Here is an 18,398-nt window from a genome sequence, read left to right on the forward strand (position 1 = left end):
CTCCTCCCGCCGCGCCGCGCTCTCCAATTGGGCGGCGGCGAGCTCCCCTTGCTCCTCAGCCTTCCCGCAGCGCACATGCGCCGCGCTTCCCGAGCCGGCCCCTCCCTGTAGGCGGCGAGCGAAGTTGTGTCCGTCCCCTGCTGGCCCCGCCCCTCCTTTTTCCCGCCCCCCCGTCCGGGAGCGGCGTCCGCGAGTCCGGCCCCGCCCCGGCCAGCCCGAGCGAGGCGGCGGGTGAGGGGGGGGGGGGGGTGGAGGCGGCCGTTGAGGCGCGCGCGCGGTGGCGCCGGGCTCGAGCCGGCGGCGTCTCCCTTCTCTCCCCTCAGTCCCGCGCGGCGGCCGTGGCGGCAGCAGCAAGCTTGGGAGCGGTGCCACCTCCTCTTGCTCTTCGTCCTCGCTCTCCCCTCCGGGGCACGGTGAGCACCGCCGCGCGGGGACGGACTCGCCTCCCTCAGCGCCCTTCTGCCCCGCGCTGCGGGACCCGCTGCTCTCCGCAACGCCGCTGACGGCTGCGGGAAGAGCGGCCGCCGGCTCTCCGCTCGCCCCGCTCACACGGCCGCGTTGGGACGGGCGGCGGCTGCCCCGAGCGGGGCGGGCCCGGCCCGTTGCTCCGTGTGCCCGCGGCTCTGTGCCCTTTGGCAGCCGCTCGGGGCTCCGGGAGGGTCCCCTGGAGGCGGGGGGGTGCGGCGGCGGCGGCGGCCGGAGGGAGGGCGGCTGCGGGCTGCCCGTGCGGGGCTCCGGGCTGCCGTCTCCTGCTCGCGTCGGACTGTCAGCCGGGAGCGGGCTGGGCTTCTCCGTGGGATTTCACATCTGCCGTATCGCCTGGGAAACTTCCTCAGCCCGACATAACTTCGAGCGAAGAGAGGGAGAAGGGAAAAAAAAAAAAAAAAAAAAAAAGCTATTTCCTTTAATGTTACAGCCGCTGGAAAACACAGCCGACAAGTTCCTCTAAAGATATAATTGCAACATCACTCCTGTAGAGGAAGCGAGACCTGGAACGTAGGACCGCAGGGAAAGCACTTAATCTCTACTCCTTTTGTGCAGTGCAAGAGAAGGCAAGGCTGTTCGATGCCGTAGGACTCTCCGGTGGGAGATTTAATGCCTCTTAAAGTATTTTTAAGGCTTTTCAGAAAGATCTTAAGCGCAAATTGCTCCTGCTGTAAGGCTCTAATCCTGTGAATTGGAAATGAGGTTGGGTATTGGAGGAGACGGGTGTGCTGCTTTCTGTCGTTTTCTGTAGTAAATGCAAACGCAACCATACCAATACTGGACGTGGTTTGCCAGAATTCCGGGTGTAGTCGCTGCCTGCTGGCTCTGACTCGCGGTTCTGAAAGTTGTGCGTGCTTCCTACTATCTCTGCTCTGACTGACCTTGTTCAGCTGAATCCTTTGTGTTTATTGGTGCTTCCGAATCTTGTGTAACATCTGCCACCGTTGTAGAAATACATCGTGTAGATAGGCTTTTGGATGGCTATCTTGCTTCCTGCTTGGTTTTCCTCATAGAAATCTTCTTAGAACTAAGAGACTGAGAATAATCCTTTTTTTCCCCTTCTAATTCAACAGATGCAGTTTATGTTGCTTTTTAGTCGCCAGGGGAAACTGAGACTCCAGAAGTGGTATGTCCCACTATCTGACAAAGAAAAGAAGAAAATCACAAGGGAACTTGTTCAAACAGTATTAGCCCGCAAACCGAAAATGTGCAGCTTCCTGGAATGGAGAGACCTGAAGATTGTCTACAAAAGGTTGTTCTTTCTCACTAACCTCGTAATTGACATACATCAGAAACAGTATAATAAGTAGCAAGAAAATAATGATGGTTGAATTTTTTTTTTCTTAATTTATCCTTTTTTTCTTCCCTCTACTGGCTATGGAGGAGACTGACTTCCCTTGAATCTAATTTGATAACCAAGTAGGAATCATTCATGTGTAGAAAGTCATTCATGCGTTTAGAAATGTGCTGAAGAGATGAGGTTTCCTTCTTCTTTCATGAGGAGTGGTGGTTTTTAGTTGTTTAGAAGACCGCAGTAAATAAATGCATAGAAATACAAGGCATGTAAGGTTTAATAAGTATATTAAAGAAAAACTAATTTTTATAAACATTTACCTCAGGTAGTGACTTCATAAGCTTGCGAATATAACTTGCTTTTAAAGGCTGTCACAGAAATAAGAGAAACTTTGTCTTGTTTCAGGGTACGTAGAATGTTATTTTGCTACGAATGCGAAAGCATTTTTCCAGCTTAAAAAAACCACAGGCAGTGTTTTTCTTTTGGTGAAAGTACTGTATAATTCTTTTTGGCAGTGTTTTCTTTTCTCAGTTGTTCACTAACATTCTGGCGTGTGTGACAAGAGTTTTCTTAGCTTTATGCTGGTGTTTATCACGTATGACAATGAAGAGGTGTAAAAATAATTGTCCCTGTAAATAACAGTAATTCTCATTGCAGTTTGGTAGACTGTATCTCTTCCATCTAAAGGTAGTGCTACAGAACCTTGAATTAACTCCCTTCCCTAGTTATTTAGAAACTTCAAAAGGTTTATACATTCTTATTTTCTTCGAGGTAGTAAACAATTTCAATGCTTGACAGTATTGTTACGTGCTGTCTTTGGGAAAGAGCTGAAACAAAAGGTTTCTCACTTCTGCAACGAGCCAATTGAGTAGAATTTAAAAAAAGAAGTATTAGATGTATACATGAGAGCAGGACCTAAAACATCTGTGTATGTAACATCATACACCTGAAGACTGCTGGTGTATCTGATGTAACTCTGGAACACTAGGAAGAGGGAAGAGGAGGACCAATGCGTAAGACCATGCTTAAGGAAGCATACGTGTTTTCTGCCTTTTAATTTCCTCACTAAACTTCTTGCGTATACATGCAGACAAAGTTGCTGACATGTTTGTGCGTTCCCTTCAGCTGAAAAAGTACTTGCATGCATTATCACTTGGCTTTTATGGGACTAGATCAGAAAAACTGGGAATGCATAGGCAAGGCTGTTCCCCTTCCTAGCCTTGCACAGTGGTAGCTCTTCCGGTGGTAGGTTCACTCCGCAACTGTTTTTTCTCTGTTTCTTTACTACTGTTAGCAACTACTTTTCATGGGGGTTTTTTTGTTTTTTTTTTTTTGTTTTTTTTTCCAACCTAGAAGGCTGATAGAAATCTGAGTATGGCTTTTTGGGTTACTATAAGTTGTGGTGTTCTTGTATCTCGGTAATGTGCTGTGGGGTCTGTGGTCAGGGAGAATAGTGCTTGGCTGCTGTGTATCTGTAGACTGCAGTCCATCTGCTAGACTGCTGGTGTGCACAGCTGACTGCAGTAGCAATTTTGCTGTCTGCAAACCAGTCTGACAGAGTTAGACTATGAAACTGCTTAAGATTAGTTTGTATTAAGCTAGTTAATATCTCAGTTTCTGCTCTACTTTTGCTTTATTAGCAAGTAACACAAAGCTAAAAGATCACTAGAATGACTGGGTGGCAGGGGATAGTGAGTTGAAAATCCTTTGCTTGGTAACAGTAACTGCTTTCGTGTCTCTGTGGAAAGACTTTTTCCAATCATCTTACTGTTACTAAAGTTGATGAGTCCCAACTACTGTAATCTCTTTGAGAAGACAGATCTGTTAGCTCAGAAGCAGACAGTAATACCGACAGCTACAGTAGTCAAGGTCCACTACTTCCTGAACAGCAGTCAGCTAAAAGAGCAAGACGTGTAACAGAAACTTTGCATGGTTTGTAGAATTGCATAAGGTGCATACATTTGTTTGCAGACAAAAGATTCCTGCACATCTCTCCTAAGATCTATTCTTATGTGGTTTAGTATTGGGGAAATATCTGAACTTCCCGGTGCAAATGTTTTTCAGTATAAGCTGTTCATATTGCTGTTGTACATTACGTATGCATTGCTGTTATGAGTCTGAAATTGCTGAAATTTGTGCTATGATTGCTTTTAGAGTGTATTAACTGTCAACTTTTCAGGTGTTAGAAAGAGTTGACCTAGATATTGCAACTCAAAGAATGGTTGGCATTATTAAAAGTATACTCTAGAGTCTCATTGATGTACCTTTTTACAAGAAGAAAACCAGCTCAAATGCAAAATTGACAAGCTGGTAGCTTTTGCTGCTTTTTTATATCTAACATTTATCAGGAAGGCTGGACAATTTTGATTAGCCTCCTTAGCCCTGTTTTATTTCATCCTTATCATTCATATGGAATGCTTTCTGGATGAATTTTCAAGATGATGGAACTACAAGGGTCTTTAAAATCCATGTGAATATTTTGCTTTTATTTCTTAGTTCCATATATGTAGCATTGATATGGTTGCAAAACTAGGTCAGTCATTGTTACCTGCATTTTTTTTCATTAGAGAAACAAGTTCTTTAGAGACCTGAAAATGCGTGTGGAAGTGTGCCCTGTTTTTGACATAGTTCATGAATTGGGTTGGATATGTTCTGTAGTTGGTTTGGAAGAGAGGTTTTCAGGCTGGTAGGCACCAGAAGACTTAAAAAGAATCTGAACTTCTGATTTCAAGAGTCAGATTTGAGGCAACTTGCTGGATAGAAAATTGAAATATGGGAATCCATTAACAGTTGTGCTTGATGATAATAGAGAGGGAATTGGCTGCAGACAGCTGACTAGAAACTTAGCGAATACTGTTAATGTTTGTTCTTCATTTTGTCACTTTTTTTTAACTAGATGTATTGGATCATACAGGATAGAAGTTCTGCAGCGTTCCTCTTTTGGCAGATAAATCAATATTAAATGTTATAATTCCAAGTATTCTAGTGAAAAAGGACCTTAAAATAGGATGATTTTTTTTCTTTAAAGATCTCAACTATTTACTGCTTTAGCTTCTGACAGCGTTATTTATTTTCATTTTGCTCTAGGAAAAAGAATAAGTTCTTGATGTAAATTTTTCTTGTTAGCATTTGGTATACTGAGATTGTAGGACTTGGTTATCACTGATAGGTAAGTGATCAAGAAATGTGACTTTTATATGGCAGTTTGGGATTGTATTTAGTTATATGGTTTTAAATTGGCACAGTCTGTACTGCCTTTAACGTTGTGACAGTCATCTGCTGCTGCAAAATAACCTTAATCACAGGTTACTTTAAAGCTTTACAGAAAAATAAATTTTAAAACTCTAATCTCTCCTAATCCAACGAAGGAGCATGTTCTGCAAGTAGTGTGCATCTCCACTCAAAGCATTTTGATCATCCCATGATGCTGTCATGTGGTGTGGGACATGATCAGTATCTTTCCTTATATGCATCTAATTGCCAATTGAATCTGTTAAAATATAACTATAGGGTTGAGTAGGTGACTATAAAACTAAATGGATGTAATGATAATAGTTAATTAGGTTTGGTAGTTTTAACTTGATCAGGTCCTCTGTGCAATATTCTCGCTCTTGTGGTACTAGGAGGACCTCTGCATACATCCAAGTAGAAGCAGCATCTTACAGAGGTTTACCACGTTTTTTGCACTTTCTTAAACTATTGGAGGTTATAGCCTGCTGAAATTGGAAACTGCAAGATAAATCTTGTGTAGCTTTATTACTGTTGCTTATTTCTGTATCGTAATTAAATAGTGACTGCTCTGCCTGTTCTAGAATCTCAGAACTTCCAGTAAAGAATACGTAATTTCTTTGTAAGAGAAAAAAAAAAATCTTTTCCCAAGGAGAATTTTAATGATTAGAACTTTCACTGGGTCAACTGTGATAACCTGTCACCAAATCCAAAACTCTCAGGCTGCTTGAAGCACTTGTTTACATGTTAGAGGTGGTGTTGTGTCTTTCAGTTACGGAATCACAGAATTGTTTGAGTTAGAAGGGATGTTTAAAGGCCATCTAGTCCAACATCTCTGCAGTGAACAGAGACACCTACAGCTACATCAGGGTGCTCAGAGCTGTATCCAGTCTGACCTTGAGTGTTCGCAGGGACAGGGCTTCCAACACATGTCTGGGTAACCTGTGCCAGTGCTTCAATATCCTTACTGTAAAAAAACTTTTTTCTTCTATCCAATGTAAATTTCCCCTCTTCTAGTTTGAAACCATTTTCCCTTGTCTTATCACAGCAGACCCTGCTGAGGAGTCTGTCCCCTTCCTTCTTTTATTCCCCCCATTAGATACTGAAAGGTTGCTATGAGGTCACCTCGCAGCCTTCTCCAGGCTGCACAGTCCCAGCTTTCTCAGCCTGTCATCACAGTGGGGCGTTCCATCTCTTGGGTCATTTTTGTGGCCTTCCCCTGAATACACTCCAACAACTCCATGTCTCTTCTGGACTCCACATCTGGATGCAGTACTCCAGGTGATAACTCACCAGCGCAGAGTAGAGGCAGGATCACTTCCCTCACCCTGCTGGCCACACTTCTTTTGATGCAGCCCAGGATATGGTTGGCTTTCTGGGCTGTGAAGGCATTTGCTGGTACTTGTTTAGCTTGCCATCCACCAGTACCCCAGGTCCTTTTTGTCAGAGCTGTGCTCCATCTTTACATCCATACATCAGCTTGTACTGATAGCGGGAGTTGCCATGATCCTGGTGCAAGACTTTGCACTTGACTTTGTTGAACTTTGTGAGGTTCTCCTGGGCTTAAGCTTGTCTAGGTCTCTCTGAATGGCATCCCATCCTGCAGGTGCGCCAAACTTACCATGCAGCTTGGTGAGATTTGCAGACTTGCTCAGGGTACACTTGATTCTAACGTTCATGTTACTGATGAAGATATTAAACGGCATTGATCCTATGTGCTGACCTTTGAGGGACACCACTCATCGCTATCTCCATCCGGACATTGAGCTATTAACCACCACTCTCTGCATATGATCTTGCAACTGATTCCTTGTCCATTGAACGGTCCACCCATTAGTTCCATATTATTCCAATTGAATTCTGTTCCTTCCAAGCTCTGCAGGCCTTAGATGTCTGTAGTTAGAATTTACCTGCGAAACAGCTTAGATGCTGAATGTTTTCAACTAGCAACTTTACAAACTTTCCAGTGATGTCTTCAGTGGGTGTACTCTCATCTAGTAGAACACCATTAAAATGGTAGGTTTTGCAAGTTATGCTGTACCTGTAGAGACCTGATACCTCAGCAGAAATAGTGAGCATAGAGGAGCACTTGGCTGGAGGATTACTTGCCAGTTTTCAGGCTTCCCACTATTGAACTACTGTAGCTGTTGGGGGATGTTCATGAGTTTGGTTCCCTCCTCAAAAATAAACATCTATAAAAGTCACTTATCTAAAAGCAGAAAGTTGAGCATTTGTATTGTTTGCAGTTCTTCCATTTGCTCTTCCATTCTGTGTTATGTTTTCAAGTGATATTTTCAAACTGTTTTGGATCTTTCTGAATTTGTGCCCCTTTTCTGACAGGTGGATGATGCTTATCATAAAGTATTTCCCTAAACACCTATAACCAACTTATTTTAGGACTGAGGATTCTACTGAGATGGGGGAAAAAAACACAAACTGCAATAGGAATGAATATGGCAGAATATTTTTTACAGGTTGGGCCATATTTGCTCTTTTTTGTGGTGTATGGCTTATGCTGTTTTCCCTATTTTCCTTTGTTGAGTGCACCTTTGAGTTTTCTGACAGACTCGTTAAGAAGAAGCAATACTTCTGTAAGGTAGTTAACGTTTGCTGCTTGCATACAGAAATTTGTTCATCTTTGTATGGTTTGTTTATCTGCTTTAATATCTGGACACCCTTTTTTTTTTTTTTTTGAAGCCATGGACTACGAAGGAAAAAAACGAGAACAAACTAATATCTTTAAAAATTTGAATCTCAAGAAATTTATATTTTTGAGGTTTCAATATATTCTTAGTAGTGGTGGCTGATGTGTATTTCTTATACCGTTTGCAGAGTAGGTATATTGAATCTGCATTTGACAGTTACTACTTAAAAAAAAAAAAACAAAAAAACCACAACAAAACCTCTTTGGAAAATGTTCTCTGCATATTTTGATAGATACCCAAGACTCCATTTTGTGTTACGATGAGTAGTTTTTGTTTCTTGAGATTCTTTCTCCAAATCTGCAGTTGGCAGAGCTTGAAAGTGTACTCTGCTTAATAGCTGCCAAATGAAGTCTTTCAAAAGTATGTTTCATTTTCTTTTAAATGAGAACACTGAGAGCAGACAGCTTTCCTGGAAAGTGTTCTATGCAAAGTAAAGTTTTTTTTTTCTCTCCCCTTCTTTTTTGTACTCAGATAAAATAATTCTGTGCATCAAAAGAGACTATCAAGAAATAGAGATACACAAGGAGTCTCCTTTGTGGATAAATATCATATATTCAGGTCAAATTTAATGAGATTTATCAGTATGTTTACCATGCTCATCTGAATATGAAGGAAGTTTTGTGTAGATGAATTTGACCTAAGTGCAGGTAGTGAATGTAAATGTCAACAAAGCAAGCTAATAGTCTAACATGGAGTTAGACTTAAAAATAAATAAATAAAATACTCAGGAGGCTTGAATACTTTTTTCTTTACAGCATAACTCTCCAATACTTTTCTTTTAAACAGCTTTGTCTGAAAGATGTCTTAAACAGATAACATCTTGTAAGCTACCACAATGGCTGTAAACGTCCTTGAAGTATTAATGAGAGGGAATAGCATAGCAGTGTAAAATCAAAAGAACTGTTCTCAGATAGAACTTAAGATAAGCTGAGGAGTCACTGTGGTAGAGATATAAAAGAGGAATTAGTGTGAAGTGTTTCACTGGAAATGCCTTCACCCTCCTCACCCTAAGTTAGGTTTTGTGGAATAGCTTTTTTTTTTTTTAATAAGAGTGGAGAAGTTTCAAATGAAAGTGTTTCTGATGAGGTGTTCGTGATGAAGTAAGCCACTGCAATCTGACTTGGTAAGGGAGAGGGAGTGGGACTTGCAGCATTGTCATGCATGGCAGCTTAGTGACTGGGAGACAAATTTAAACGTACTATAAAATAATTTTTATGAGAATCCTAAATGAAACCTGTAGCAGTTTCTTTTGGGGCTTATGTTCCAGCTGGTAAAATTCTGTGTAGTGTTAAAAACTTGTATTGATTTCTGCACACAGGAAAAAAATATGCATCTTAAACTTAACATTTAAATCTTAATGATTTTTTTTAAAACCGGATTGGCTTCTCTATTTAGTGCTGCCAGTTATTCTCTCTAAACAGGCAAACTAAAGCAGCTCCTCATTCACAAAAAATATCAATTAAAACAGGTCTTACTTGAGATTTCATTTCCTCCATGTGTTGTGTGGCATATGGTTTTGGCACTTTTCTAAAGGATGAGGAGGTTTTTCTGTTTTGGTTTTCTGTCAGCTGTTTTTAAACAGAAATGGAACAACTCTGTGGTAATGCACGGTAGAATGGGACGGTCTTTTTGTTAAAGTGGAGCTCAAGATCATATCAGAGGTAAATAATTCCTTATATTTGAAGGTGGAAGTAAATGCTACAATCAAGCTGATAGCCTCTCCTGACACCAGAACTGTTGGTAGTAATCAAGTTGTTGACTTAATAGTGACTGGGGTATATGACCTTAGTCTTGAAATTTTTTTTGCATTAGTTGTATTCTCTAAAGACCAAATCCTAAATTACTAGTTCAGTTTATTTTTCCCGGGACATTCTAATTAGATGTTAATATCTATATGCAGAACTTGTGTAATATAAATTTAACATTTAATCTGTTGATTAGTATACCATTGCTTGGATGTTGTAAGTAGAGTAAACATCTTGCCTCAGAACTGCCAGGAGGCCAAATAATTAAATGTATTTCCTTTTCCAACCACCACTTAAGCTAATTTAATTAAATCAACTAAAGGATATTAAAGACTGAAGTCTTGCTCAACTCATTCAGATCCTTTTGTGCCCACACGCATGTCTGGTGGTCTCCAAGCTGTTCTTTGATGGAACTTGCATGGCTGTTGATATAGAGTATCAATACTGTAAACTTGAGTTTGAAGGACTACAGAGCATTTAATACCTCTGAAATGCATTCATATTACTCATCTTTTGCTAACATAAGGATTACTTTCTTATTACAGATATGCAAGCCTCTATTTCTGCTGTGCCATTGAAGATCAGGACAATGAACTAATAACTCTGGAAATAATTCATCGTTATGTAGAACTTCTTGACAAGTATTTTGGCAGTGTGAGTTAGTAACTTCTTTCTGGTTAATTTTTATGGATTCACTGTCTGTATTGTGTTATTTTATTCTCACACAGCCTTTTTAAGAACACGAACTAGCTGTTAAAATAGACCTCTTCAACAGTTTTTCTGTTGCTTACCTGGCCAAACTAAACTGACAGTTGCCTATATAATGCCTACAATACAAAACTAAACTAAGAATTTGGAAAACAGTTTTTAATCTGATGTTAATTACCTGTATTTATTTCATTTCTTAGTGGTCTTGCTTGAGATTAGATAAAATATTATCCTTAGCTTTTTGTCCAGGCTTCCGCTTTCTCTTCTCTCTGGCAGTGCTCTTGTGTATGTACATTCTGCCCTCCCCCAGCACTTCTTATGTCTTCTTTCAAATGAGGCAGTTGGTTGTGAACTAGCAAGAAGGGTAAGAAAAGAAGACATCTGCTTTCGCAGATACCAAAACCAAACAGAACAGAAGCAGTGTGCATTTGCACTTCTAGGAAAACTGCTCATCTTTTTGCTTTCCTACTCCTTTTGACTAGGATGCACACAGAGTGAATAAGAAATTGATTGTTAAAAAAAATTTTCTATAAAATTGCATCATCTGCCTCTGGATACTTCAGGGAAAAAGAGAACTGTAGCGATGTTCTATTGCTTCATGAAAAGCTGTGTCGGACTGATAGCTGTGAATTGAGCACTCTTTGTTAACAGTGAAAAAGCTTTTAAGAGAGTCTGCTATGATTGTTTAACTTGAGAAAAAAAAAAAAACCACAAAAACAACTTGGTTTCAATTCTGTTGTTAATTTTGTTGTTGTTGTTGTCCTACTTAAAATGTTATAGCCTGAGGCCAATGTCTTGATTTGGTGAAGTTTGTTGAAGCTGTAAGTTTTCTGACAGTATCCTCAGAGTATCCTCCTACTTTACTGTAATACTTGATCTTTTCAGGTATGTGAACTTGATATCATCTTCAATTTTGAAAAAGCCTATTTTATTCTGGATGAGTTTCTCTTGGGAGGGGAGGTCCAGGAGACTTCCAAGAAAAACGTTCTCAAAGCCATTGAACAGGCAGATCTTCTACAGGAGGTAAGCAATTTAAACTTATCTGGGCAAAGTATCAGCATGCTGGATTGTGGTTAGAAAAAGCTACCATTTCTTTGAGCTTGTGGAAGGTATTTTCTGGCACGCTTAGCACGTAGTTACTGCTTAGTTGTTCTAATTGTGCAACACTACCTCATTATCTGCTCTTTCCATCTTGTTTGGCATGAATGTATTGTAACCTACTGTGATTTTGTGTTCTGCTAGAAACGTAAGTGGCTGTTTGTATGTGTATATCTAGGTAATTATAGATTGTGCAGCTTTAATTTAGTTTTGTTTACGTCTTTTGTTTATTTTTTGATTAATCAGCAGGTAGTTTTTTTTGTCATACCTGATGCATGTTCACTTCTTTACTGTTTCATTGCTGAAATCCAGAAGCTAGACTCTCTTCTTTGAGACTCATACAGGTATAGTTCTTTAGATTCTAAAGACCTTCTTTTCTGCTGTAGGTTGCTTACTGTGGCACATTTCTAACTTAAAAGTTGACAAAACAGTAATAGTATTGCTGTAGAAACACACAGACTGAAGTATAAAAACATCTGGGTTTTCACCTTGAATGCTTTTGTCTGTTACTAACTTTGAAGAAATACAGATTGCATTTTTTAATTTTTTCTTTCAAAAATATTTAATGGGGAGGAGTTCAATGACACAAAACTTAATAACATATCCCTCTTGTTTCTCCATTCTGTACTTTTCTTTGTAGTTAGTTGCTGTAGCTTTGAGGTCAGCATTAATGCCTGAATGCCTAAATGAAATTCATTAAATTCTAGTAGGCTGAAGAAATTATCAGTCTCTTTATATGAGAGTCAGTGAAACATAGTTTAGCAGAGATGATGAATCTTATTTTAAACATACTAAGTTTCTCTTACAAGGTACTATATAAATGTTAGCTGCTTTATTATTACAGTTAATATGAACCTTCCATTTGTTCACTTGCCCAGTTTATTGTTTAATTCTCATGTGAATGTTCTGTTTTCTACTTGTTGAATGTTGAAATATTAGACTGGGGAAACACAAAATTCTTTATCATTGTAGTTGTATCTGTAATCCTTTTCAGAGTACAGACAAATCCAGAACATGTTGAAGTTCTCATCTGTCTAGTTAGTGTTATGAATAGAGCCAGCATTACACAGATCTGTTAGCATCTTTTTCTAGGAAGGAAGCACTTATGCAGACATACAGCTTGTATTCTAAAGGAGTTTCAGTCCGTCCTTTTCTAACACTTAAAAGGAATTATCTTAACTGGAAGTCTTGTTTCAGTTTACAAAGGGGGGGAAAAACTGTCAATTTTACCTTAAAATCTTTTGCTGTTCTCTGTATAAGATCACACTGGAATAGGTAACTAACCTATTACATCTGTCTCCTGCAAATGCGGAGCTAATTACATATAAATTGAAGGTATTGCATTTTCTTAAGCTTCAGAGCCCATAAGAGTGTTTTCAGCGTTTTTTTAGGGCTCTTCTAAAGCAAAAACTAGGAATTAATTACCGAGCTTGTCTGAGCAATTCGCATTCTCTTTTTAGACTTTTATAACATAATTTCAAGTTAAAAATGTGCACTCAAATGGAAGTATCACTTTTTCAACTGGAGACTTCCTTGACTGTGATAGCATTACCTTGATGCCCTTTACTTCTGAGACTCTTTACTCTTCTTTTCCCCATCTCTTAGATTTTCTTTGTTCTATCAAGTTTTATTAACTATTTTCTGAATAAATTGGAATTCAGCAGTTGACCATGTATCACTGTATTGCTTTTGTATGATTTTTATAAGCTAATTGATTTTTTTTTCATTCTTAGTAAAGTTATACTGTCAGTCAAGTATAAAACTACTCCTTATATGTGCTTTTTAGTTTATAAGAACTGTAAAGGCCGTATATTTAAAATGAGCTTCCAATAAAGTTAGACTTGTTTCATGGATGACTTTTTTGTATTAACTGCTACTATGTGCATGCTGAGTCTAAAGAAGAAGGTTGTTAAAATAATAGTTTGCCACAACTGGAGACTTTTTGTATTTCTATTTAAGTTTGCTTTCCAGAATACCCCAAAGCTACTGGAATGAAATGTGTTTTTGATTCCAAATGCAAACCTTTTCTTGCAGGGTTATGGTGTGTTTGTTTTTGACCATCTCACATTGTAATTATGTGCAACAAAAGGACTTTTATTTGGACCTGAGAAGTCATGTTGCCTAATTTAAAAATTATTATTGAATATGCAGCATTATTAATTAGTAATGATGCATACATTAATGTATGAAGCACCTTACACATCAAAAGCTGTACAGAATACTTACACAAAGGAAAATCATTACAAATACATTAAGTGGCTGTTTGAGTAATGTTAAAAGAAAATGCAGAGGCATAAATTGCTGAATAGTGAATCAGTTCTTAATAGTCTTGCCTACTTGTATTCTTGTGGCTTTCTCCAGGGTGTGTTTTGGTTTCTGAGCACCTACTTCAGTGTACAATTAAGTTTCGTAGTGCTGTGCAGTCCACTTAATGCTAGGCTTCACATGACTGAAACATGCTATGTTTTTGAGCCTTTTTCCACCTTCAGTTTCTTTTTAGCTCTTAGTATTGCGATCAGTTCAGGTATTTGTTCCCTACCTCCTATTTATTAGCACCTGATACAACTTACCAATAGTCAGTCATTAATACTGACAGTGTTACCCTGTGAATGATAGTAAAAAGTATTCCAGTGCTTGTATGCTTCATCGGAAGTCTGTTGCTTAGGAGTGCATCTTTCGAAGACACTGCTGTTGTGTGTCTTGTTTGATAATTGTTCTTTTGCTGTAAAAATTCTACATGCTTAACTGGGGATTACAGAGACAAGTGGTTCTGAAAAGGTGGTATTTCATGAAGTCAACTCAATTATGCCAGGAGAAGAATATTTGCATGCGGAGTATAGCTGTGCGTGAGATGTATAAAGTGGTCTTTGCTAAACATGCTTGATTTCATAATATTTAAGATTTTTAATGCATGAAACTTGACACGGTGCTTTTACGGAAAGGATCTGTTCTTTTTCCACTTAAATGTTTATTTGCTGTGTTTACTTGGACCATCAGGTAAAACTAAAATAGTGCTTAGAATTGTGCTGAAATGGTAGTATTCTAATACATAAACCAGGCAATTGAACTTGCACAAAATTGCTGATCTTCATTTGAAGTAGATGCAAGTTCCTAAACATTAGTGAAAATTCTTTTTGGTACATTTGCCATGTAGTTTTTGATAAAATTATTTCAGAAATCTTTTTTTTTTTTTACCGTTATTTTTTTGGTGTGCTTTCAATAGTTGATTGCAGAACATCTAAAATATTAAAAGAAAAAAAAAGGTTTATTTTCGAAGATTTCAATGAAAAAGTCAGTGCATCTATTCACAAATCACTTCTTCATCACTGCTTTACTAACAGTTGAAAGTGTAGAAGCTGTGTGAATGTTTTTGCTAGGCTCTTGTAGTTTGTCTTCTGACATTGTCTGCTAATCACAGAACGGCCAGGGTTGGAAAGGACTTCAAGGATCATGAATCTCCAACCCCCCTGCCACATGCAGGGCCACCAACCTCCACATTTAATACTAGGCCAGGCTGCCCAGGGCCTCATCCAACCTGGCCTTGAGCACCTCCAGGGACAGGGCATCCACAACCTCTCTGGGCAGCCTGTTCCAGCACCTCACCACTCCCTCTGTAAAGAACTTCCCCCTGACATCCAACCTAAATCTTCCCTCCCTCAACTTCAAACCATTTCCCCTTGTCCTGCCATGGGGAATCCTTCCACAAAAAGTATAATAGCTACACTATGGATCAGCCTCACTTCACTGTTTTAAGCCCTCACCTCATCTTGTGTACAGAATGGTGCTTAGTCTGTTAATGGCTGAATTGTGGAAGATGCTTAGACTTGCTATGTAGATTTTAGTATTAGAATGAGCATCTTTGACATTGAAAATTTGGTCACAAAAACGTTGTACTTGGGGATGAAATGTGCTAGTTAGAAACTATAGGCTTGAAGGTAGTGCAAAGTGTATTAGGTTGTTCTTGAAACATGAAAAAATGTAGGAATGTTAGCATTAGCACTTACAAGCCCACAATGGGTTGGGAGTGCAAGGCTTTTTTGGTCTGGTTTGGGAATCAAAGCATCTGTTTCTTATGATTCTTCTGAGCATCTTACCATAATCAGTGTTATTAATGTAGTCTTAACGTTAGCTCTTTAATATGAACTATTGAAAGAGACTTCCTTCCTATGTTGGCAGTGATGTTTTGTGCTTTGGCCATACCTGTGTGCCTCTCAGCATGAAACAAGAGAAGGTAATGAAACTATTATTACAATGGAGATTTGACTTCCTTAATTGTCTCAGTTCTAAGTAACTTCTGACTCAGTTCCAAGTGGACAGCTTGGTTAGCTTAAGACTGCAGTTCTTAGAACATGTGCTTGATTTTTATTAATAAATAATGGTCTCTAATTTAATTTTTAAAGATGTTTGTAGGGAACTGTATGGCAGGTACTGTGATTGAGAAAAGATGTACTACTGGTCGATGATACAAGGAATGGGAACTACTCAAAGTCTGTGTTGACTGAAAATCTCTCTCTTGGAAGAAGTTGTGGTGGTATTCTGGTAGTTTTTCTAAAATGAAGTTCAGGTTTTAATTCCAGAAGAGTGTTGGATTTCTGGCAGGGCAGAGTTAGTCATGCAGTTAAGTTGCCTGATCTTTTGACTTACATATGAAGTGTGTGCCTTGTCTGCTTCTGTAATGACTCTTCATATATTGAACAAAAAAGAAGTGACCTTGTATGTGGTGCTGATTAGAGACAGTATTTAAGAACCTATAATGAAACACTTTCTGGTTTTGTGTGATTGGTGTGAGTTTCCATGCTTGTTCATGAGATGTGTAAAATAGGTTGACAAGTGTCTTAAAAAAGAATGTTAGAAAAGTGTTCTCATTTGGGATTTTGCCACCTTCTTGAGGTATTGCATGTTTAAAATCTGCTGTGTAAAATGTAGATGCTTGTAAAGTAGTAGGTGAAAAAATGCATGCATGTAGAAAAAGGCTTTTTTTTTTTTTTTTTAGATTCTTTGGCCTTGACATTCTTCTTTTTCTTCACAGTTTTGGGAATAAAAAGTTTGTTTGCTTGATCTTAAAATACAAGCATAGCTTGCTTGTCGCTATGCATGTGACTCAAAACCATATGTAAATGGTCAGTTGCTTTTTTTTTTTGCTTTCCTATGTGAGTTGAACAGATGTTTACTTCATTCAGAAAAGTAACTATTATAGAACATCACTGTAGTGAAACATATATACATTACAGTACGTACAGTATGCTTCAAATGGAAAGTACTCATTTGTACCTTGTCTTAGGAAGACATGCTTATCAATTTGTGGTGCTATGAATTATTCTTATGGTCATGAAAACTAGCCTGCTTTTTAAATTCAGGGTTCACAGAATGCAAAGCAAGAACATAATTAAATATTCTGTAACTTCAGTAAGTGGAATTGCTAAAGTCTGGCATTTATGAATATCATAGAATCATAGAATGGCCTGAGTTGAAAAGGACTACAATGATCACCTAGTTTCAACCCCCCTGCTGTGTGCAGGGTCGCCATCCACCAGAGCAGGCTGCTCAGAGCCACATCCAGCCTGGCCTTGAATGCCTCCAGGGATGGGGCATCCACAACCTCCTTGGGCAACCTGTTCCAGTGTGTCACTACCCTATGAGTGAAAAACTGCCTCCTCACATCTAACCTAAACCTCCCGCCTCAGTTTAAAACCATTCCCCCTTGTCCTGTCACTATCCAGCCATGAATATGTCACTTTAACTTCTACACTTTGTTGCTCTATTATCTTTGTCTGTTTTCTGTTAAGTATTTCACTCTCTAGCATTCTGTTTAAGTAGAAAGTTACTTACAATGGTTACAGAACTGTATTCCCGAATTCCTATAAAAATCTGTTTATAACTGTCTTGACTTTAAGTTGGTGATAAGCACTTAAGAAAACTGCCAACTGTTTCTGAAGATGTCTTTATAGTTTCTGATATATTTAATATAAATTAAGCTGGGGTTCAGGTGGAATGAGCTCTAAGAATATGCATAATCAGAAATCATAGGTAACAAAATCCTAACAAACCTCTGAGTACTCTAAGTTGTTACTTTAACAGTTGCAGAAAGTTCTGTAATCTTTGATAGCAAAGGTGCTTCCTTATTTACAATACATAGTTTTCAGCTGTCCCTTTGGTGCTGTAGACTAGATTTTCCTGCAGATACTTACCAAATAATAGCATTTTGTTTGAAAGCATTAGGAGTTTGTCCAAAAAATGAGTAGTAGAACCCGCAGCTCTGCTTTTTTTCCCAAAAAGGAGTGAGAGGTGGGGAAGTAACCTCATTTTCAAGAAGACATTTGAGACTGAAAAAACAAGTAGCATTGAATATCCAAGCAGTTCTCATACAAGGGCTGCTCTGAAAGTAATGCGTCCTATTGTATTATGTTGGCCCATGATGTCAGAGGCATATGGTGATATGGCAGTAGAGGTTGAACCTTCCCACCAGTATTCCATGACATTTTATTGCCGTATAACAGCAGCAGAAGGACAGTCTGATACAAATGGCATCTGACATGGAAGTGCATATGAAGTAAAGATGTGAAATTAAACTCCTCTGTGTGGAAAAAAATGGCACTCGCTCACATTTGCTGATGCTTGGTGAGCACTACTGGAGACCAGCCAGTGGATGTGAGCACAGTAAAGGGTGGGTGATGTGTTTCAGCAGTGGCAACAGTGGGTCACCTCTGCTGATGCAGGTTTTTCTGTATGCAGGCTCTTCGTGTTCATTGCTGGTGAAAATCCATAGCTCGTGGTAGTGACTATTGAAAAATAGTGCTGAGGATGTGCTCTATCACACAGTGTTACTGTGCTCTTTTATCTGCTATAGTTTCCTTGGAAATAAAAGGGACGCATTACTTTCAGAGCAACATAGATATCATACTTCATCCCCTTTCCATTCTTAGACTGCTTTTTTTTCTCTGATAACTTTAAATAACAGTTTTTATAAGAGGGTGTGTGATTTGTCCTTTTTCTTTGCTTTTTTTTTTTTTAATATGAATGCAGTTATATTCTTGGTATTTTCTCACTTTTTGGGATGTCAAGAAGCTTAGGGCTTCATTATCATAGATTTGCAGGCTTTGATTTCTAAATGTTCTAGAAATCCAGTTGTCTTTC

The 18,398-nt window shown here is 38.9% G+C and overlaps 1 protein-coding gene across 8 annotated transcripts in view; it reads left to right on the plus strand.

The window, feature by feature from the left end:
• Window positions 1-223: 223 nt before the first annotated feature.
• AP1S2 (adaptor related protein complex 1 subunit sigma 2) overlaps window positions 224-18,398 on the plus strand; it is a 33,135-nt gene continuing 14,960 nt past the window's right edge. For 4 of the 8 annotated variants that reach the window (XM_085211674.1, XM_085211664.1, XM_085211682.1 and 1 more), the window contains exons 1-4: window positions 226-413; window positions 1,560-1,738; window positions 10,004-10,112; window positions 11,052-11,189. In XM_085211674.1, the coding sequence (XP_085067800.1) occupies window positions 1,560-1,738; window positions 10,004-10,112; window positions 11,052-11,189 (426 nt within the window). In that variant the 5' untranslated portion in view covers window positions 226-413. Of the gene's footprint in view, window positions 414-916; window positions 1,084-1,559; window positions 1,739-10,003; window positions 10,113-11,051; window positions 11,190-11,510; window positions 11,609-18,398 lie in introns of all 8 variants that reach the window. The other 4 variants (XM_085211631.1, XM_085211642.1, XM_085211648.1 and 1 more) reach the window with 3 other exon arrangements.

This window comes from Meleagris gallopavo, chromosome 1, assembly GCF_905368555.1.
Source record: "Meleagris gallopavo chromosome 1, MGAL_WU_HG_1.1, whole genome shotgun sequence".
Classification (NCBI taxonomy): Eukaryota; Metazoa; Chordata; class Aves; order Galliformes; family Phasianidae; genus Meleagris; species Meleagris gallopavo.